The 23,243-nt window shown below is 38.2% G+C and overlaps 2 protein-coding genes across 3 annotated transcripts in view; both read right to left on the reverse strand.

The window, feature by feature from the left end:
- drd3 (dopamine receptor D3) overlaps nucleotides 1-13,962 on the reverse strand; it is a 28,428-nt gene extending 14,466 nt beyond the window's left edge. For both annotated transcript variants that reach the window (XM_028005872.1, XM_028005871.1), the window contains exons 1-3: nucleotides 13,457-13,962; nucleotides 10,344-10,673; nucleotides 195-307 (exon numbers count right to left, since the gene is read on the reverse strand). In XM_028005872.1, coding sequence (XP_027861673.1) covers nucleotides 195-307; nucleotides 10,344-10,631 — 401 coding nt within the window. In that variant the 5' untranslated portion in view covers nucleotides 10,632-10,673; nucleotides 13,457-13,962. The remainder of the gene's footprint in view (nucleotides 1-194; nucleotides 308-10,343; nucleotides 10,674-13,456) is intronic.
- A 4,392-nt stretch (nucleotides 13,963-18,354) lies between these two features.
- On the reverse strand, nucleotides 18,355-20,268 carry LOC114137210 (thiosulfate:glutathione sulfurtransferase). The gene is made up of 4 exons (XM_028005830.1): nucleotides 20,037-20,268; nucleotides 19,063-19,188; nucleotides 18,800-18,962; nucleotides 18,355-18,690 (listed from the first exon to the last, which is right to left on the reverse strand). Exons 1-4 carry the CDS (start codon nucleotides 20,215-20,217, stop codon nucleotides 18,636-18,638), a joined length of 525 nt encoding a protein of 174 aa, XP_027861631.1. The 5' UTR covers nucleotides 20,218-20,268; the 3' UTR covers nucleotides 18,355-18,635.
- Nucleotides 20,269-23,243: the final 2,975 nt, after the last annotated feature.

Here is a 23,243-nt window from a genome sequence, read left to right on the forward strand (position 1 = left end):
TCAAGTCCCCTGGAACAACGTTAAGGTGGGAAAAACTTGCTCGGTTTTCTCCATATGAGCCAAACAAGCAGTTTAAAGAAAACATTGTCACAAACATCGTCTCCGTCCAGCAGCAATCTTCAAAACATCCAGGGGACGGAGATTCATCAGCGGGAGTTACACACAGTCAATGCACCGAGGAGGTCAGCACTCACCTGTCAATGCTGATAGCACACAGGTTGAGGATGCTGGCAGTGCACATCATGACATCCAGCGTGACGAAGATGTTACAGTAGAGCCTGCTGAAAAGCCAGGCGCCGCCGACCACCTGCACAGGACAGACAGGCTGATTAACAGAGCCCATTTTCTCTTCCTTTCCATCACCATGAAGTGTGACTCACTGGTGAATGCACTCAGTCGTGCAAGTGACAGAAGGTCAGGGGAAAGGGAAACCGAGCACACAAAAAGTGCTTTTCTTTTTTTTTTAACCAGCAGTGCACAAAGAAAACAGGCCAGGGCTACAGCACTTTGTTTCACTTTTATTCAATTACAACTTATCAACGAGGCTAAGTTATGCTTTTCACGTTACAAACACAAGCCGCATATTATTTCAAAATGATGATGTATGTGATAGGCCACCACAACGTAGTGCATGAATAGGAAGTGCAACTGAAATGTATTCATTTTAATTAAAAATTATTATCCGTTTAGTCAATATTTTGCATAACCATCTGTTGCTGCAAACATAGAAGCAAATCTTATAACTCGTTCATTTTTCTGCTATGCAAACTAACTCAAACTCCTCAGTTAAGATTGGATGGAGGTCATCTGTGGAGGTCATTGAGATCTGAACTTTGAATGGGCAAATAGCACAGACATAATTTTATCTAAATATCAACATATTTTTAGTGGTATGTTTAAGGTTGTCGTCCTTTGGAAAGATTAACCTCTACCCCTTTTGTCTGCTGTGTTCCTTAGTTTTCATGCTACTTTTTGTTCTCGTAGCAAACCTCTGAAACTGGATTCACACAGAGATTACATTACAAACAGGTGCACTCTATTTGATAATTAGGTGACTTTTAAAAGCACTTCATTACACTGTATTTTATTTAGTGGTGCTAGATTAAAGAGCAGAGAGAGGCTAAATAGAAATTGCTGTCTCATTCAGATCATTATTTGCTCCTTTCACTTTAATGTTATGCACCACTAAGGCACAAAATCCCAGTAAAATCTACTGAATAATGTTGAGATAGAAAGTGAAAAATGTTAAAGGAGTATGAATGCTTTTACAAAGCAGTGACACTGTAGTGCCGAGTGCATGATATGTAGGTGAGCGATGACTCTGATCCTAAAAAAAGAAAGTTGGAGGAAGAAAAGTGTCTAAGACGTTGCATCACCGACTTAAATTGCTCTCATTGCTTTTCATAAAAGGGGACAAACAACAAGCCAAACCAACAAGACCCTCATCTCCCTCATCCCCAGTCTGTAATAGATGTCTGACGGAGATAAATGGGATCCAATTGCCGTCACCTCATTTCCGAGTCAGTACTTCATGTACAGAGAGGTGGCAGGCACACGTGGGAATCCAAAATATCATGTGCAGATAACAGAGTAAATACTCAGAAATCTCTCCCTTACTTGCAGCACAAGATTTGTGAGTGCAAGTATTTTCTTCTAACAGACTAACAAGAGGGAAAAGAAATGGCGCTGCTTATCAAGCGGTTTGCCAAAAAACTGGGTCACATGGGGTCTGAACATCTGAGCCCCCTTTTTCCACTTTTTTGTTTCTTTCGACTGGTTAAAATGCAGTAGCATGTCAGAAAACCACAAATTTCATTGTGATGTTTCCCCAATGTAGCACAGGCAAGAAAGAAATTGATAAATATTTAAAGATGAGGTGAATGAAGTACAGATAAGAACCTGTCAAAGAATTTACTGGCCTCCAAACACAACTACTGCACATCCAATTTCTACAATAAAGACAAAAAAAAACTATTGGGTTTAGGTTTAGACAGGCTGCTGTACCTTTACTGCCTCTCATGAATTTGGAGCTCAGCTTTTGCCAGCAGCAGGGGAAAAAATGGAGCTTGCAGAAATCGATTCTCACAGTTTATAAATTGCACCCTCAATTTTTGCAATCTGTGTGTAGGGGTTTGTAAAAAGAGCCCAAGGATGTGTAAGCCACATCCTTCCCTATCTATCCATGTAACTAACTGTCACTGAGTGTGTTTTTAATCTGGGGCTCCCACTCTGAATTTAAATATGCTTGGCTGATTTTTTTTTATTTATCCTCTTATGTCTTGTTTGATAATTTTCTTAATCTGACGTGCAGGGTACATTACAATTACTCACATTACTTTTAAGTAATTTTGTGGTTTATTGAGATACTGAGCTGCCAACCAAATTTCTATTCCTTCAACAATGTGTCCTTTAGGGTTGGTTTAAATGATCCAATGATGGCATGATTCAGTTTCTTTTTTCAGAGACAATAGAGAAAAGAAAATTGCAGAACCTTCATCAAAAATGTATGGTTAGGCTAATTTTTCTTTATTTTTTGTTTTGTTTTTGTATTATTTAGTAGTGAACTTCTTCTCGAAATCTGCATGAGGTCAGATTTGGGCTCTACTGGCAGTAGATATCAGTAACAGCACATTTACTGTTACTGATATTTGGTTAAAAATTTTTTTTCTTTTTCCTATTTAACACCACATATTTTGAACCTATTTAATTTAAATAATGCTTTGCAACCAATCTTCCCAGTTTTCAAAGCAGTCTAGACTTGGAAAACAGATGTTTAGACACAATAAAGCAGCGTACTTCAGGATACGTATGCTGTTGCATTACAGGCTGAACATTACAAAAGACTTTGTCCAGGCTGCTACAAATTAAGCTTGAATGTATTCTGAAAAGGTTGGTGATAAGGAGGAAAAAGTGAGCTGGAGCATGCATTCAATTAGTTCAAGAAAAAAAAAATGTCCAAGTTAGAAACATCAACTGAAATATCCCTTTAAGTAGAAATCAGTTAGAATATTATGAGCTACAGTTGGTATAAACCCCAAAAAACTGTTTTTTGGAAAATTCTAAGATAATAAACAAACAAAAAAAAAAATCAAGGACAGTTACTGCATGGCCTCCAAAATCATTAGAAAGTCTGCTTAATAAATAGTTGTTGAAAAGAGAGTCCTCGACACACTACATAAAGATGACAAGTCACAAACATCTACCTGTTAAAGAAGTTGGCTGTTTCTATATCACTGCAGTTAAAATACTAATGGAAATTTGTGTGGTGGTAAAAATGTACACAAACAACATAAATAACCACAGTCTTAAGAGGATTGTCTTCTCCTAAGCTCTCTTAAATGAGATTACATTTTGCATTTCATTTTGAAATTAATTTGAAAGAGTTCAAATAGACGCCATGAATACTGAACATGTGCACCAAGCAATAGAAATACTACTAAAATGTTGAAGCAATTATCTAAAACTTACATCACCTAAACTTATGCCATACAATGCAGACGCTCTGTCTGCACTGATGAAGATTCTCGCTTTTTTCATGCTAAATACATCAAATGATGACAGTTTGACCTTCTCTCTGATCAACTCAGCTGTTATTTAATACTGAATGTTCAATAAGAGCATTGCCCATTGATCTTCAGTAATTCAGTTGAACATTAAAAAAATAAAATAAAATTGAGGCCACTAAATTGAAACTTACACAAATTATTGTTTGCAAATGAGCCTCAGAAACACTGTCTTGTCCCAGGCTATATATAAATTTGATTTACTGAAACACACCACAGCCTCCTCCCACTCGTGTTCAGCAGAGCCTCAACGTCCTGCCCCACTGTGCCTTAATTGCAGGAGTGGAAACACCTGTGTGAAAGCTGGATATCCAGCTGCAGCCAATCTACTATCAAACTCAAACAAAAGGCCCCTGCACTCCACTCAGCTTGCTGCCAAATCATAGCTGGAATTGATACTGTTTGTCTTGCTTCAGCAACACCTTGGATTTGCTGCTCTGCTGGTATTCTTAATATTAATCCCTGGCCTTTTTTTTTTTGTTTGCAGTGTTTCTGCTCCACTGCCTCAGTTTTCCATGATCCGGGTTCTTCTCAGTTTTTCTCCATCCTTCAGACTGTAAATTAGACCCATGCCATTAGTAATTAATAAATGAGATACTTAATCTGTTTCCAGCCCTGTGTTAATACAAATTGAGATATTAATTAAGATATGCTGTGTATACAGCCTTGCAAAACTATTAACAACCTCTGAGCTTTTTCACGTCACATTGCAACCACAATCTCAAATGTACTTTACTGGGATCCTTTCGTGGCAAACAAGCAGAAAGTAGAGCAAGACTGAGAAGTGAGACTTAAAGGATATATGGTTTCTGATCATTTTTTTTCCAAAGAGAAATGTGAAAAGAGTAGCGTTCATCCCATTTTGAGTAATGTTTTATATAATCACCTTTCACTGCAATTACAGCCTCAAGTATTTTGAAGTGAATCTCTATGAGCTTTGCAGAATTTAAATTTTTCTCATTGAGCATTTCAGAACAAACATTCTTGATGAACATGCCATGAATTAAAGTATGACACTGTAACCCTGGCTACATGCTCAGTCATTGTACCACTGGAAGGTAAACCTCTGCCCCAGTCTAAAATCTTTTCCAGCCTCTAACAGGTTTTCATCTAGGATTGTCCTGTATTTGGTACCATCACTCAATGAACTCTGAACATGTTCCTTGCCCTTCTGAAGACATGCATTTCCTCAAAATGATGTAGCCACTACCGTGTTCAACACCAGTAAAGGTGTGTTTAGGATTGTGTGTAGTGTTAGTCGTCTGTCATGCGTAACAGTTTGCATGCAGGCAAAAAACTTTACTTTGGTCGCATCTAACCAGATGTCCATGTGTCTGCTTTGTATCTTCGGGCCTTTTATGGCTTTCTACTTCCAAATTACATCTTTTATGTCAGACTGATCGATTCTCACCCAGTAATGAGGGAACACGCATTCACTCAAAAACTTTCCAAACATGTTTCATTTATTTTTATTTTTCCCCAATGGTCAGATTTGACATGCAATTTAAACTTTCAACTTCCACCAAATTTTCATTTAGGAGGAGATATTGAAGAGGTGCTGCTGTCAATAGACTGGGATTCCTTAGATAGAAAACTTTTGATGCTAAACTGAACTTGACTGCTTTGTTTGTTTTACATGATTGAATTAGAATCTATGTAACTGAATTCAAACATGTCAATATTATTGGAATGAATTGACCAGATTTTATTTGTCTTAAAAAATTGAAGAAACTATGTATATCGTTTCTTTCAGTCTTTAGTATTGGGCTGCCATAAAATCTTGATAAAACATGTTCAATTTTGCGGTTTCAATGTTACAACATGTGAAAAAGTTCAACGTACATTAAACGTTTTCACAAATCTTTGTGAAGTCTCATCACCTGATGCATTCCAGACATTGTTCTCTTAAAACAGAAGGTTTGAAAATCATCACATTTTCTGAAAACATTTGGTTTTAAATCTAGTTCTAAACACCCATATACAGTACACAATACATAACTTGGTTGACAGCTTCCATATCACACAACAACACTGAGAAACCTTGTGGTACATATTTGATAAGTGTCCAGTGACGGGACATGTTGACTCAGTGAGGATCAGCAGACGCCTTGCAATGGCCGCATTAGAACATTTTATCTATGCTGTCAGCAAGTTGGTGCTCAACATGTCTCAGTAGAATAGAAGTACTTTATTCATCCCAGCAGGGAAATTACTTCGCAGTTACAGCATAGAGACAAGACAAGAGACAAGACACAATAACAACGTCCGGGTGTTGAGTCTGGAGTTTGGCTGTGGCAGAGCTGATAACGTCACAGGCCACCGCTGCATCAGCTGATGGGGAAATGTAAACAGCGATCAAAATGGCGAACGTAAACTCCCTCGGTAAATAACACGGCCGCATTCCCACAGCCAGAAGTTCAATGTCCGGGCTACAAATCTGTTCCTTCACGTTAACATGACCGGGAATACATCACCTCTCACTCACATAAAGTGCAATCCCGCCGACCCTCTTCTTCCGACTCTTGGAAAGGAAAATCCAGGGACCTCCACGCTGTAGTCCGGAATAAGCGAGTGCAGCCAGGTTTCCGTGAAGCAGAGATACTGCACTCATAGTACTCCTTCTGGGTCCTAACCAGCGCTGTGAGTTCGTCTGTCCAATTTCCCAAAGACCTCACGTTCCCCACAATAATCGCCGGTAACACTGGCCTGCGCTGTCTCTTCTTCTACCTCCGTTAAACTCCAGCCCCTCAGCCCCGTCGTCTCCTCCGTAACTCCTCCGGGACCACAGGCCCGTCTCCGGGCAGCAGCAGAGGCCCACACAGCGCAATCTGCCGTTCACGCGAGCAAACAATGCTGCTACTCCGCTCGGCGAGGTTCTCCGCAACCAAGAGTATAAAAAGTAGCAGACGAACGCGGAGAACATCGACAGAACCACATCCAGCCATTGTGGAAAGCCCAACTGGTGATCCATGGGTTCTTCAAGCACGGATCATTAATCGGTTACAGCAAATATACACAGACAAACACACACAACGGGAGCTGCGTCTGCAGGCAGCCAGCTGCGCCGGCGCCATCTTGACTTCTATATAAGTATAAAGACACAGCGGGAATGGAAATAGTGGTCTGGCAGGTAGATAGTAAATTTCTAGGTGAAAAAAAAAACATTCACATGAAAAGATTTGGGTTGTAATTTAAGCATTAAATCAATAAAAACAGAAAACTAGATTTTTCTGTTTGTACAAGCCTCAAATTGAAATAAAAAAAAAAACAACTCCCTGAAACACATCTAAGCAAATACCATGTTTGAACATTTGCTTACCTTTTTGAAAAGATGTTGAATAAATGAAAAATGTTTGGAAAGTTTTCGAGTGAATGCGTGTTCCCTCATTACTGGGTGAGAATCGATCAGTCCAACATGAAAGATGTGAAGAAGCTGAGTCATTTCATTCACCAGAAAAGCTTTCACTCTCCCTTTTGTGTGTCCTCACACAAATTCAGAGATTCTTTCTTTGGGGGTTTTTTTCTGTGGGATTAAGGTCAAGTCTTACAACTACAGCTCACCACACTGCCAATATTTCCTTTGATAATACTTTGATAAAACGTCTTGCTTCGTTTTACAGACCAAATTTATTTGAAGCTAGAGATAATGATGAGTCACTTTGGCCCCTGATGCAGCGAAAGAGAGCCTGAACAATGCCCCTTTCACAATGATGCACCGAATAGTAGCAGAAACTCTGACTGTGACCAAAAGTTTCATTCATTCAGAACACATTTTTCAGCAACTTCCCACCTCATTCATGCTGTGTTCAGTAAACTGCTGCAGGCAGCAGAGATCTTTTCTGAGAAGTGTAGCTTTCTCCTTCTAGTCCTGCCAATACACACCATCATTACTCAGTCTTGCTGAAATGGTGGACTCATAAACACCATAGTTGATTAATGTTAGACTTTGGATAACATTGAAATTGCCCTGAGTTTTTAATGAAATTGCATGGTATTGCACGGTGTTGCAAAAGAATGGCCTTTTTTTGTTCCACAGTTCCTTTAAAAAAGCTTTTGTTATGACATATTACGCAGACATAAACTGATAAGATTAAAGTTTTATAAATCTATGCTTTTAATTAAGATGGATCAAACACTAATAAGGAATTATATTAAAAATCAAACCTTACTAAACTTGTAGGCTCATACTTATAAAGGGAAGAGTCTTTGAAAGTTTTCACATTGCTCACATCATAACATCAAGATGAAATATCTTTTATGTGGAGTTTGTGCAATCACATCAAAGTAGTGAATAATAAAAAGTCTAATGAATGGAAATTATGCATTGTTTTCAAAATGTTTGTGTGAAAATGTGAAAATATTCAGCCCCCCGATTTTGCTTTGAATCACCTTAATAAAATGTAGAGACACCAGTTGCCTTCAGAATTTCTCTAATTGGCAAACAGATAAATCTAAATATATAGGGTTGTTAAAGTTATGAAGACCAAGACAAGGTGAGATGTAAGGTTTTGAAGAAGCTTAAAGCAAAAAGTATCCCGCGATTTGAACATCTCAAAGAGGATTGTTCAGTCTCTTATCTGAAAATGTAAAGTGTGGCTCAACTGCGAATCTAGCAAAAAGTGTCTGTCCACCTAAACTGACAGAAAAGGCAATGAGAGCAATTATTCAGAGAAGCAGCCAAGAGGATCATGGTTCACTCCACAAATCTGGAGCTCACATAAACGTGGCAAGATGAAAATCACGGTTGAAAAGAAGCCCCAAGCAGTCCTGTGTTCAATGTCATGCAAGCCATACAGGGCACAGAGCAGCAGAAAACTAACACTGTAAACCACACAAAATCCCCATCATGGTGTCAGCCTGGTGTCAAATTCATTTCTTTTGCAAGCACAGGTAAGGCACATAGGAGGATGTTAGGAGCTAAATAAAGGGCAATGCTGTATGAAAACTTGTTAGAGGCTGCAAAAGAATCGAGACTTGGGCAAAGGCTGATCTTCAAACCTTAACATACAACCAGAGTCTGTATTTCAAAGCCTTTTTCACTTTATAAAACAATTGGAAGTCTTTAGTAACACTTACAAAGAATGCTCTTCTGAGATACCCTTCAATGAGTCTGACATAATGTTTAAATAAATGGAAAAATGTTTTGTTCTTGAAGAGGACATCACACCACAGACATGCAGCTCTACTCACAGCAAACATGTTTCAAAAAACATATTTCTTTCTGGTCCAAATTTTATACTTTCACATAAAATCCCAATTAAATATATTAACATTTGTGGGGGCAGCATGACAAAATGTGAATATATTTAAAGGGTGTGGATACTTTTCCAAGTGCTCTTAAAATAGAGCTGTTGCAGTAGACAAGTCATACATTCTCAGACGCTGAGAAGCATCATTCAGGATGAGTTGTGGAAGGAGAGCGTTCGTTCCCTGATGCCAATACAGCCACTTTACTAAGGTAGAGGTCGTAGCTTAACTCAACCATCCAAGGATAAGGTGACATGGGAGGGGGCGCATGATTTGTTCGCGCCCACAGAGGAGAGAGTGATTATCACATTTCTTGCAGAAACAGTCTTAGAAAAGCGACCCAGGCACCCTGTGGTCACAATAACACAATCTGTCTTTTTCACCATGCAGCTGATGGTGTTTACTTTGACAGTTTTAGTGATCTTTTTATGATATTTAGTGTTAAGCTTGTTATGTTTTCTGTCACTCTCCTTTTCAATCCAAAATGAAGTCATGTAAAAAAAAAATCTTGGAAAGCATAGCAACACACATGGAAGTTAAAACTCATGACTGGCCCCAATTAAGGGTCTTACCTAACTAAATTTACTGTCCACAGCAGGTGATCAAATTTGATTTGTCAGTCTTTTCTCACTAAGTATGTGTCCCTGAAGTTGACTTGCGGCTGGATTTTCTGAAAACCAATTACTTTCTCAGGATGTGGACCAAACTTTATCCAGTGGGGTGCCTGTTTACTAAGCTTAATCACACTTTAAACCAGATGATTATCAGACCACATGTTGTTAAGTCCATCCTTAAGCAACACAATTAGTCACTTCAAGGGTGCCTGTGTAATATAGACATGACTGTAATACAGTTCGTCTTTAGAGTGCAGTCTTTCTTTGATGAAATATAGATGATTGACGCTTATGTTTGCCTGAACACAAACTGGGGTTGCCAAGCAGCGAATAACATGATGTGAGGGGCTGAGGAAATTAACAATTAACTGGTAAATAAAGATTAATTAGGACAAATAGCCATTTTCTATTTAACCTTTACTTCTCCGGAGCTCTCACAGTTGATTAGTCATCTCCAATTAGGACCAAGGCGTCACCGAAGCCAGTAAATCACTAAGTAATTGTTTAGCAAATTAAGAGATAATAATATTAATCAAGAAATGAGAAGCCACAAATGTATTTGTGCATATAGGAAAACGAAGTATAGTAATGTAGAAACTATAAAACCAAGCCAACTAAAAAAAACATGACATCTGAACCAAAAATATTGTGTAATCACAGTTCATTTGTAATTTAAGATATATTGTCAGGTTGAGCTGGATAGCATTTTTCACTTGATAAGTAATATAATTTAAAAACTGCACTTTGTTTCTACTTAGAATATGGTGCTTTCATATCAAATTTGTTTTATTATTAGAAACATTTGAAAGTGACAGGCAAATACTTCCTCTTGCCACTACGAAGAGATGCTTGGGCTCATTCCTAGATACAAATACTCCAGTAGGTTTGCTGTAGCACATTTACCAGGCCAGGTACCCACCTCCAGGTATACGGCCCAAGGCATGACCAGTGACGCCACCAGCAGATCAGCCACAGCCAAGCTGACCACCAGGTAGTTTGTGGTCGTCTGGAGCGAGCGCTCTCTCAACACGGCCAGACACACCAACACGTTCCCAAACACAATGGCCAGGATGAGCAGGGAGTACAGCATGGCGTAGTAGTTGCGCTCCCCCTCATCCCTCCCGGACGCATCCGACTCGTTCTTCTCATCCCATCCGAGGCGGTCCGACTCGTTCCAGAGCTGGTCTGCGCTGCTAAACATAGCCATGGGTTTTTCCCGGTGACATGGGAGGTGAGATATTTGGCAAACCTGTCCACACAAATAAAAGGAGCATTGTTTAGTGCCCACCCGATTGTCACAAAACATTTTCTTGTTTGGATTCCCATGCAAACATGGACAATATATTCCATATAACAGCTCATTAGTCAGATAAGTACAGCATAATTGTCCTCTGATGCTGAGAGCACAGAACAAAAAACCTTCTGGGAAAACTGCCTCTTAGCAACAGCAGTCAGATGAACTGATAAATAAAACGTAACGGTTGAAATCCCAGCTGAAATGCTATTTTCTGTGCATCACTTCTGTTTCCATGCAACATTGTTTCAGTTTTCCTGCTCAATGAGGAATGGAAGCAATACTGTCAGCCTTTGTGCCTCTGAGAGGTACATTTACCTAAATAAAGACACAGCACAAAAAAATGCTTAAAGCAGTAAAAGTCCTGCATATGAAAAAATGTTTTCCCTCCTTGTAGTTCAGATATTGTGTAGTAAAACTATTAAACCAGAGATTTGTTTTACTGTGGATGTAGTAGCATGCTCTAGAGCAGTGTCTTAGGTTAGCACATCACAAGTCCAAAAAGCATCTCTGAGATGTCCAGTTGGCTCCAGTCCCACGTTCTCCTCCTCTTCCCTCTCATTACTCTTGAAACCTCCCAGCATGGCCTCAAGCCAAATGTCAGACTCGTAGTGGTGCTCACACCTGTGCCTACTTCCCAAACTGTGACTTGATAAGACTTTCCCACCTCGCCCTGTAAAAGTTCTCCAATTCCGCCATCTTGTTAATACATCTCTTATCCACAGCTTTCTTCAGAAAACGCAGCAAATATTCTGTCAGAGTTGGTTTAGAACGTTAATTCAGCCATTCCGAAACTGTGAACTTTTTCAAATTAAGTCAATCTTTTGACATTTTTGGATAAATGCTTGGCCTTCTAGCCTGCTAAGAGCCAGTCCATTGCCCTACGCTATTTGCTTCATACAGAGCGTCTGGGTTCTTGGTTTTGAGTAACGATTGCTTCCTGGAGTCATGGACAGTGTTGAGCTTTTAAATTTTAGCCAATTGCTAACCTTTGCCCGTGATGTATGTAATGCGCCAGTTCGCTTACTGGAAATGGCCTGCGCTGTAAAAAACTACCCTTCATTGCGAAGAGAGAAGTTCTGAGCAGAACTATTCGGCTGTTTATGTTAATTCAATATTTAGAAGCGTGGACAACATGGACTGAATGGCTTCATTCATTTCCTCTGCTGCCATCGCTCAACCTACATCTAGACTACAATTCTAAAACTATATATATACAGTATATATATATATATATACAGTACAGACCAAAAGTTTGGACACATCTTCTAATTTAATGGGTTTTCTTTATTTTCATGACTATTTATAAGGCACGAAATCCCAATTATTAACCTGACAGGGCAGGTTGACCTATGAAGTGAAAACCATTTCAGGTGACGACCTCTTGAAGCTCATCAAGAAAATGCAGTGTGTGTGCAAAGCAGTAATCACAGCAAAAGGTTGCTACTTTGAAGAAACTAGAATATAAGGGGTATTTTCAGTTGTTTTACACTTTTTTGTTTAGTGCATATTTCCACATGTGTTGTTCATAGTTTTGATGCCTTCAGTGTGAATCTACAATGTCAATAGTCATGAAAATAAAGGAAACTCATTGAATTAAAAGGTGTGTCCAAACTTTTGGTCTGTACTGTATATATATATATATACAGTATATATATACTGTATATATATATATATATACAGTACAGACAGTATATATATATATATATATACAGTATATACACAGATTAACTTAATTTACAGTTGATCAGGTCTTAGCAACAGTTTAAAACTGATGATAGGTATTTAATTAAGGCGTACAAACTTGTGCAAACACACTTTTACATTTTCATCTAAATTTTATATTGCACAGGATAAATGCCGCAATGTAATGGTCACATTTTTTATATCACAAAACCCTGTCATCTTAAAAGGGTTTTTTTCATATCTACTGTAGGTGCTAAACAAGCAGAGCCATCTTATTCCTCTTCTCTCTCCGAGAGAGAGACAGAGACAGTGAGAGAGAGAGATCGGATTTAGACCTGGATGGCACCCAGGTTTTTGAAGATTTCCTCGGTCTATTATTCCAGTCTGTTCCTGAATGGATCTAGTATCACACTGATGTCTACTGAAGAAGCCGAGGAAGATGAGACACTGAGACAGATCAGCTTCAAATCTCCTAATTGGAGTGCATTGGTGAATTTATCACCTAAAATTATGTTTGACAGCTACACAAAATGGCAATCATAAATCATTTTAGTGAAAATGCATGGAATGTAAGATCATGAACAAACATTAATTTTTAATTTGAAAGCATTAAAGGATTTATTTACACTCGAAAATGATGCTCATCTTTAGCCTTTGGTTCATAAAACAATCTGCATCCCCAATGACTAACCTTTCTTTTCATAGTTGATTTACTCTGAATTCTACAAGAGGATTAGGTTCTTTTTATTTCATAAAAGTTATTTATTTGCAATCAAAATCTCGCTGACCGAATCTGTTTGTTCCGGTTTAAATGTATGTGAGATTGATCCAATCTTAATTTGCAAGCGCCATAATAAACTTTTGAGACTGGAGCGCCTAATCGGGAATTGGACTCTGACTTTGGTAAAAGGCTAAAGTCAAATGAATCAGCGATAATTATTTGTTCATATGATTGAGACACAAAACAGCGAGGAATATAGCTTAAGCATTTTCAGTGCTTCATGATGCGTTTTCCTCCCACACAAACAAAAAGTGCACACACATTTCCATACCTGTTACCGTTTCCCAGTGGAGGTTTCATCAGATGCCATCGTGGAGCCGCTTTATCCGCGCTGAAATAAAAGTTGTCCGGTCACAGCTTCCAGCTCCAGCGGGAGGAGCGCTCCGTGCCATTGCGCGCAGGGTGGATGATGTAAATGAAAGGAGCTCTGTGAGAAACCAAGCTGGTTACTTCATCTCTACCGAAATCTCCGCGCTTCTGAGGCAGCTGTTCACACGCTTTCTGCTCCTTTTTTTTTCTTTTTTCTTTTTTGTAGGCGTAGTGGAGGCGCGTAACTGGAGTAGCAGGCGCAGATATTATGTGCAAGTAAATGAATAGTTTTTACTTAAAAAAGAAAAAATAATTTATTGTCTCGCTCAAGATTAGTAGCCTTCATGACCCTCAGCCTGCCTGGGTTGTACTTTGCTGGAAGAGGCGTCCAAACAAAAATAGCCTAATGTTGGCCTCATTAAACAAGCAAATGAGAGGACCGGGCAGACAGGGCGCAAATCAGGTCACCAGAGACGTTTCCAAAATGTTTTGTAAGTGGTTGCCAAAGAAGGGGCGGTGGATTGGGAGTAATATTGCTAGGGTGGCTGCTTATAGTCTTGTCAATTGATTAAAATGTTATTCAAAAGTTTATCTACTTCAGTAACTAATTTCATTAAGTGAAACCTCAATTATGTAGAAATACTGCACCGATGTTTCAAGTCTTTATCTCTGTTGATGATGATTTTCTACGTAAAGCTAATGTCACACCTTTAAGATGAAAATATTACAATTAATTAAAAAAAAGTATTTGATACAGAAATGTAGACTAAATGGAAAGTATGCACGGTTATTTTGAAAAGTTTCTTCTTGGCTCTTATCAAGACGAACATTCTCAGAAAAAATCAGCTGAAATTGTTTACTAAAGAATAAACTTTTGGACCCTATCACTTAGTAAAATTTAGGATCTCTTGGTAGCTGCAGAAATTCAAAATCAACCCAAATCTCACTCTCCTTGGTGTCGATGTTTAAGTGTTTGAAATATTATCAGAAGAAGCAGTGAGATATTTATGGGGCACTGATAAACTTTGGGTGCTACAGCAAACCAAAAACAGACCAAAAAAAACTGATTTTCTGGATTTTTTTTTTTTTTTTTTACTCAAAATTGTAGAACTGAGATTATTTAAAAATTAGGTTATCATTTACAGCTTTTTGCAATATCTTAAAACAACCTGTTTGTAAATTTGTGTTTTCAAGTAGCTACCTATCTCACATAATGTTGATGGTTTTGTACATCACTATATCATTACGATAAATTTAAAACACTATTATTCACCTCATTTTTTACTTCATTAATTATCCTTAAAATGCCCCACAACACACAATATTTATATTAAACTTCTCACATGCAAATTTGTCACTAAGAAAATATTTGCATGTATTTTGTATATCGAATTGATTATGCATATTTGTGTTCAATTTTAACTAATCACTGACACATTAAAATACACCTTATATTGTTTATGTCTTGATTGAACAGTGGCACGTTTGGATCTCCATACTTCAGGAGTTTCTGGCTAAGCATCAGGACAACCTGGAACAAACCAGATTAAAAGTGTTATTAGAAAGTGTTATTTTCCTTTCTAAGACCAAATTTCTCATTGCACAATTTCAGTCTTTCAAGCACTTTTTCAGCTCTTTAACAGCTTCAAGTTTCCAGTTTTAGTCAACAACAGAAAGTCAAGGTCTACATTTCACTACAAAGGCAGAGTGAAGTGCATTTTTTTTATTCAAAAAAAGCACTGAGCAGCAGGAAGTTGATGGACTGTAACAGCAGTAGCTGGCAACTACGTCCAGCAGATCATTTTTCACTTCGAGCTGCCCACAAGTTTGTGATTTAACTAATGTAAAAGTGTCCAAATGTCCTTGATGCTCAAAGGAAACATGACCCTCTTCAACAGCAACTTTCCCACGTGCTTTGTGGCAAGCTGGGAAGAATCCTAATGTGTGCCGTAGCAGAGGGGAATGTGAATATTAAAGTGGTGGTGTTAGAGACCCATACGGTGAGCTTAAGTTGAACTTAACACTGGAAACCGGTATCCAGTAAACTCTGACTCCATCAATCCTACCTCCCTGGTACATCATGCAACATTCAGTAGATCGATCCCAGTCTCCCCCATTAGTGGGAGTCAGTGGAAGTGTGCAACTTGTCCTAAACTTGCTATTCCCTTAATGAGTTGAACATTTAAAACAGGAGCAAAAAAAACTGATTCTCTTCCCAGCTAATTACCTTAAATGTGGCCATTGGCAGCCTTCCTACTGTTTTCATGGAAGTACGAGGCTGGAGAGGGCTGGGACAAAGGAAGGTATGTCCACCCGAATGAGGAGGGACCTTGTGAAGATCAGACCCCTGATAGCTCCTCACAGAGCCGTTACTGTCAGGATCTATATCTGTCTGAGATAATGACGGTGGGAAGGTCACGCCTTAGAGAACAATGCTGCAAGAATAATAACGGAATGGAGCAGGGGGGGGATTGTGTATTTAAATCTGCCTACACGTTGCTGCCATCTATTGGTTGAAACACTATTTTCTATCTATCAAACACCACCATTATGAATAAAAGTTTTTAAACAGACAAAGATATAGTTTTACCATATTTTCTGCATCATTGTATGGTATTCTGAGATTCAATAAAAAAAACATTTTAGAAGTTTTACAAACTTTTATTGGGAAAACATTAAAGCTGCAGGATGTGACTTTTATTTTAAAAATATGTTTTCTACATATTTGATACAATTATCCTTATGTTGTGACAGTATAATGTAAAATACATAATCTGTGAAAAAACTCGAGCTCCTTTGTCTTCTCCCAGTGCTCCCAGTACTAACTGCAGAAATACACCAGTCAGTCAGAAGCAACCAATTAGTCACGAGGAGGGTCTCATTGCTGTCAATTACTCACATGCTCACCCCCTCCCACTTGCTTTTTGGTTCATTACAACACAGCCTGCCACCAAAGCTAAGGCTAGTTAGCACAGCCACTGAAGACAGCAGATAAAAGGTTTCAGTAAGCTGTTTTTCTACGATTAGCACACTGAGCAGGCTGCTAGGGATGTTGATCGACAGCGGTCAGACACTCCTGCCTCTGATTGGTTGTTTTTTAACCATTTTTCATTATAAGCTTGCTGGTAGAAGGTGAAGACTTTATCATGGATTATCTGTCTACAATGTACTGTCATGGTATGTCACAACAGTCTTAATAAATATATATGCAAAGAGTCGACAGGTTCCTAGTTGGATTAATATTTGTAGAGTTTGATCAAAAAATTTACATTTTCGGTTTGCCAACATCAAATTCTTTATTCATGACTTTGCTCTTAGGCAAAATTGTGAGTGAGTCAAATGCCTTGGGCAACTTAATCTAAAAGTGTTCTAATGTCCCTTTAGCATTACAGCCACAATGGATACTGTCCACAATGAAATTTTGACCATCAATCACATATAGACTCTTTCTGTCCACCTGTAGAGCACTTATGCCTTTCCACTTGAGTTGATATATGGATTTGTTCTTGTTTGATCCAGTTTCAGGTGACATTTCCAGGACTTTGTGCTGAAACATGATGATTGACAGTGGTTTTCTGAAGTACCCCTGATCCTACGTGGCTGATCTAAAATGAAATGTTTTGTAATGCACTGCCACTGGGGCCTGAAAGGTCAACTTCCATTATGCTGTGGCTATCAAATCATTTGTGTATTGAACTTTGGACAGCCCTGAATTTTTTCACTGCAATAGGCACAGAAGACATCAAAAGATTAAACTTGCACTTCAAAAAATGATTCTCCTACATCAGTTCAGCCTAGTAAGACAAAACTAGAAAATTTCTGAAGAAATTTAAAAGTGTGCCTGTTGGTTGGAACTCAGTCTTCTGATGCTAAAAATTAGCATCAATGCTAAAGTAAACTACAATGTACTCAATAGCATGTGGAGAGTCACAAGCATGTTGAAGTAACATGGACTTAAAATCAATGTATAAGCTAAAATTAGCCAAAATGCTAATGTTAGCGTAAATGCTACGAGTGGCATATACGGGGTATCACTACCAAGTTGTCTTACATTGACTTCCTCCATTCCATAATAGCTCTGACTAACAGTGGCTCTGACTACCTTTTATAGGTTCTGGTCAGAGAAGAGGGACTTGATTGGACTATAGGTGTGAATCCCTAATTGTGATGTACCAGGAATTTCTTGGAGCCCAACACAGATGTTCTGGACATTTGTCTACTGTTAAGGATAGGGGGTTGTTCTTTGATGCTAAAGAAGGCAGATAAGTTCTAGGTTGGGGAAGTAAGACTTAGATAGTCTCCAGGACTAAGGACCTCTCCCCTGCTGTTATATGACAGTGCAGAGCTCTTGAAAGCAGCTTGACCGGTCTCATGATAAGACCATGCAGACAACCTAAAGCAGAAGAGGGGTGAGGAGCACATTATAAAATTTTCCATTACAAACCCCAGTGAGGTAAATACAGAATCTTCTACACTTGTAAAGCTTTTCTTTTTCACTTTTTTCCCCCCAAATTGACAATTTATGAAAAGCCACAACTTAGACCACTGAAATTAATTAACTTAGTTCTTGTGTCTATCAAATAGAGGGTTAAACAAATGATCTAAATATAACTTTAAATTTTAATGTGATAGACCAACATGAAATAGTGTATAGTGACCTTTGTAGTTCTAATGTGAGAATCTCAAACGTCATACACTTTAAACCATAAACAGTTTAAAGCATATGAACACTTTTGCAAAGTCCTGCAGGTCATTCTCAGATCCTTCAGCACCATTATGTAGTTTTCAACAGCTGAAACAAAACATGCTTACAATAAACTCCTGTAAGATTCCCTCAAAGTAAAAGACTAGAAAGAGACATTTTTTACTTAAAACCTTTTATTAACATGAAACTTGTTCAAATTTAACACATCGCCAATGATTTTATTTTGAATAAAAAGGACACTTGCTGTATTTACTTTAGTTCTGAATTTTATTTCTGAATTTAATAAAATTCAGTAACTAAAATAAGAAACATGCAAAGCTAACTTTCAACAGCCTAAACACTGCAAGCTGCCAAAGTGAACAATGACGACATTCTGTTTAATGATTTTATATATTTTAAAAACATAATCTCACAGGAAGTAGATTTTAGCATGATTTCAATTTCCTTCTTGCTCGACCCATGCAACATACCCTCCTTTCAAGTGTCTTGCTCTGAGAAAAAGACACATGCAATAAAAAGATAATCTCTTTTCCTGCTTTTCCTCCAAGTGAACATCCAGTTTGTCAAGTTTCTTGCAAACAGAAATCTGCCTGTTTTTACCTGTGAAATCCCATCTGATGGGCAATGGCCAGGGCCTCGCCACTCCTAACGCCGGTCCTGCAGTTGAACACTATATTATCGTCATCTTTTCCAGGAGCCTTCACTTCAAACTTCTGCTTAAAGCTCTCAGGAGGCAGCTTCAGAGACTCCTCCACGGTATCCACTTGTAATGTCACACAGGAAAAAACAAAACAAAAAGAAAAGTAAATGTAAATTTCCAGATGAACAGCTCGGAACTAGACTGTACATGTATTGTGACCTACATGGGAGGTTGACTGCTTGAGGAATGTGGCCACCCTGGTATTCATCCGGATTCCTCACATCAAAAAGCTGAACGTTACGGTTTGACAGCATGGCCTTCAGCTGTGAGGGGCTCACCACTGACGCTTCTACGAAGAAATGGGTAAAGGAGTAAATAGAAAAATGCAGACAGTGGAACAAACCATGCTTGTAGTTGTTGTGCTTGCTGGAGTTTCATATAAATGAAGCGTCCGCTCTATCCTGCTGAATTTAAGGACACCTTGCTCAAAAGAAGGTGCTGGAAATGAGAAACACGGATTACATATTGGAAAACAAAAGCCATGTCATTTTTTTGCAAGATGTTAACACAATGGATAAAATGTTATTTCATGCCAGAAAATGCATAAAAGAATGAGGAAGGGACCACAACTTGAAAACTTTAGTTCAAAAAGCAGGTGAAATGCAAACTATACCCCCTGCCTAAATGTCATGAAATTTAAATAAACAGTAGCTGTTACAAAAAAAAAACAAAAAAACAACTTAACGTAAAACATATCAAGGAGTCCAAGTGGATTTTGCATGATGTATATTTTTTGTCATTGTCAAAATACTCTAGTGTACAAGCGGACTTGAAGCCACCATGGAGTGAAAAAACCGTGAAACTTTAAACCAGATACTACACCGGTGTCAAAACGCACCACTTATTCAGTTTTACTGTAACTCATGACTCAACAGCCTCAGCTGCATTACAGTAAGTTATCTGAACCATTGTTTCTCCAAGTTAACCAGAGATGTCAGAATCCTAAAATGAAGGACGAACCAGTTTATTAAGCGGTTTTACGTGTCTTGAAGGACAAAGACATGCCATGAAATAAATTATCAGCCATAAAACCGGGTAGTAAGGTGTTCAGTCTTATTGTCACATTTGTGTATGTAGGCCTTATAAAGATGGGCCTAGCGGTGACTCGTGAAGGAACATTTCTCTTTGTGAAATTACCGTCGTCGTATGTTCCTCCGCATGTTGGGCTGGTTGTCGTGTAAGTCCGGATAAATGAAGCTACAGTCGGGTAAGACCTTCGGTTGACTTCAGTGACAGCCTGACAGAAACCTCGCGACAACAGGAGGGACAACATGGTGAGAGCAGGAACGCTGTACAGACTGCTGTGCGACACGATCATCACCTAAATAGTTAATGTAAGTATTATTGTAAACAAGCTCTTCTTCTTTGGAAATATTTCAACACTTCTGTGTTTTTTGTCGAGACTGAACTGCAACACTGCCCCTTCTGGTCGGTTACAGACTTGCGCAGGGGTCTGCAACCTGGTGCTCCTTCTACAATGGCTCTTAAGAACTTTGGCTAAAACTGACAACGAATCAACTAAGATTTTTCTTTAAATATAATTATAAATGCACGTTTTACCAGTGGAATAGAATGAAACTAAAAGCACAGTACTATTTTTTTACTGTTTTTTTTTGTTTGTCTTCTGAAAAGGTTTGGAGAAATAGGGGCTTTATTTACATTAGTTTTCATAAACAACAATATTACAGAGAAAAAAAGTTGTAACGGTTTTCTATTTTTCTTTATTTAGGATATAGAGAAGTAAAATGTTAGTTCTTCAAAAAGACAAAAGAGTTATATCTCCAAAAATGATAAGTTCTCTTTTTTCAAGAGAATATTTAATATTATTATTAAGCTAGTTTTACTAAACTAAACTGAGGAGAGATGGAACAGAAAAAACAGAAGATGAGATGAGGAATAAAATAAATGGGACTGCTGTTTGAAGTGTCTCAATGTTTGCATGCGTGGTCAGTAATAGCTGGAGCATCCTCTGGGTGAGATCTGCAGGAAATTCTACTTTGTTCAGGGACTAAATTGTAGTTGAAACACATTTGCTGAATTCAAACAGGAACAATAGTTGAAATCTGCAGGGATTTGTCTGACGATACTGCATGAAATTCAAACAAACCACAAGCAAATTGCTTTTAGTAATAATCTGTTCCTATTGTAACTCATAGGTATTAAAATCCTGATTACACCAATTTCTCTTTTTTTGTTTTGTTTTAGTATTTTTGTACCAAGTGTGTCATATTCACATTGGCTTTAAAATGAAACACTTCAGTTATTTAATATTTTCTCTATCATATAAAGGTTACAACACATATGAATGTAATGATTGTCTCTTTCTCTTCCTATTACTTTAAAGCTCAGTAAGCCTTGAATAGTTGGACATCAGCTTTACTGAGCCAAAGTGGCATATTTTCCCATCTCAGATTATAGCTTGCCCACTTGTGCTGTTTTTATAGCCTCAAGGCATGTCCTAAGCACTCAGCTGTGCAACACATTCTCAAGATCTTGTCTTGCTGGAATTAGCGCCACATTTCTATATTCAAGCAATGGGACATCAGCTCAATATTGTTGGCCACTAAGCATCTCATTAAACTAATTTGATGTTCTTCTCTACAATGAGTTTCATGTACTTTCTTTTTGACAATCTGGAGTAAAAAATATGCTGTAAAGTAGAAAAACACACTGCGCACTCCTTACCTTCCACAATACAATATGTCATTTATGGTCATATTTGTGCAGAACCATCATCACCTTTTCATTTGATGCGTGACTTCTGATCATGCATTTGCTCCCACAGCATTATATTCTAAAAATGAAGCACTTCTTGTGCTGGGTGTGCAAATATACAGTTGAAACTAAATGCTTAGCTACAATATATTAGAAGATAACTTTTTTTCTCACTGCCTCTACAGTTATCCTACTGAATCCTCAGACAATTGAGTGATATTAGTATTGCATGTAGTGTACGTAAACACACATGCAAGGGTTAGCACATCTTGGCACATCTTTCTAAAAATCCGATGGTTTCATAATCTTCCTTTCAGCTGGACATCCTCCCGGAGGAGTTGCTTCCTTCCGTTTTCAAAGGCATTTCCATTTTGATTAGCAGATATTCTCATGGTTAATCCTTTTACTTGCTATCATTAAATTCATTAATCTCTTTGGGCGGCTTCCAGTCTTCAAAAATGAAAGCAGTTAGGGAACACAGCTCTCTAGTGATCTGCCAGCACCTCTGGATGGAAACATATTGCATGCAGCTCCACGTTTCATCCCGCGACGGAAGTTATGGACCATCCGACGGGAGAACGGGGAATCTGGTGAAGCATCACTTTAAAGGCCAGGCACTGTCTTGTTCAATATTTGTAAAAGCTTCTTGTCAGTGACCCTAGAGATTCCCATCCACATGAGCTGCTGCAATAAAGCTGTAAAGTCTGCTTATGCAGATATCTTTTATTTCCCACACACAATCATTTTCAGTTGGGTGTTATATCACAGCCAGTTTGCAAAAGCACAAGAAAAAAAAAAACTTGCAGCATAATGGATTTTCTGCTGTGCACAACATTCAGCCACAGCTGATAGCAAGGCACTGTGGGCCAGCATTTAATCGGACACCTCAGGCAGTCACAAACTAAATCTGAGGGCTTTAAAGATAATTTGTAAGAAAACTCTACATCAGAGCTGTTAATGTGCAACGATGGGTTCTCCAGAGAGGCTTCAAGCTGCTTCAGTGCTGCGTCGCAAGGGAAAGATATAATATTTATCAAATAGAATAACAGAGACTGTTTAATCTATTTATTTAAGCTAGCAATATGGAGTTCTCTTGGCTTCCTTGCTAAATGTTTTTGGGGTTAAACAAAGTAATCACAATCCCACCGGCATGGACAAATATAGCAGAAGTAAGCTAAAATGTTAGTTGAGTTTGATCTTTTTTTCTTTGATCCAAATTTGGAGGGCCATACAAAAGTATTCACACCGAATGACATTTTTCACATATTGTGATGTTATAGCTACATATTACAATACGTTTCTTTTTTTTTTTTTTTTTTTTGATTCGGCGTTATAAGCCAGGATTGATTTGCAAAGAAGGGAAAAAATATTGTGCGGCTTTCAATCAAAATTCCAGACTGGTACAAATTTAAGGAGTAGGGAAAAAAACAGATTTAGGTCTGAACATTGAGAATGATATATTCAGGAAGAGGCACAGATACAAATGAGCTTTGTATCTGTGCAGCTCCTCCATATTTACCTTGGGTCCGATGGCTCCATCTCTGATGACAATTAACAATTAACCTATTTTTATTGAAGTTTTATTTCACAGACCAACACAAATGACAGCACATATCTAAGAATATTTTA

Source organism: Xiphophorus couchianus, chromosome 21, assembly GCF_001444195.1.
Source record: "Xiphophorus couchianus chromosome 21, X_couchianus-1.0, whole genome shotgun sequence".
NCBI classification, from domain to species: Eukaryota; Metazoa; Chordata; class Actinopteri; order Cyprinodontiformes; family Poeciliidae; genus Xiphophorus; species Xiphophorus couchianus.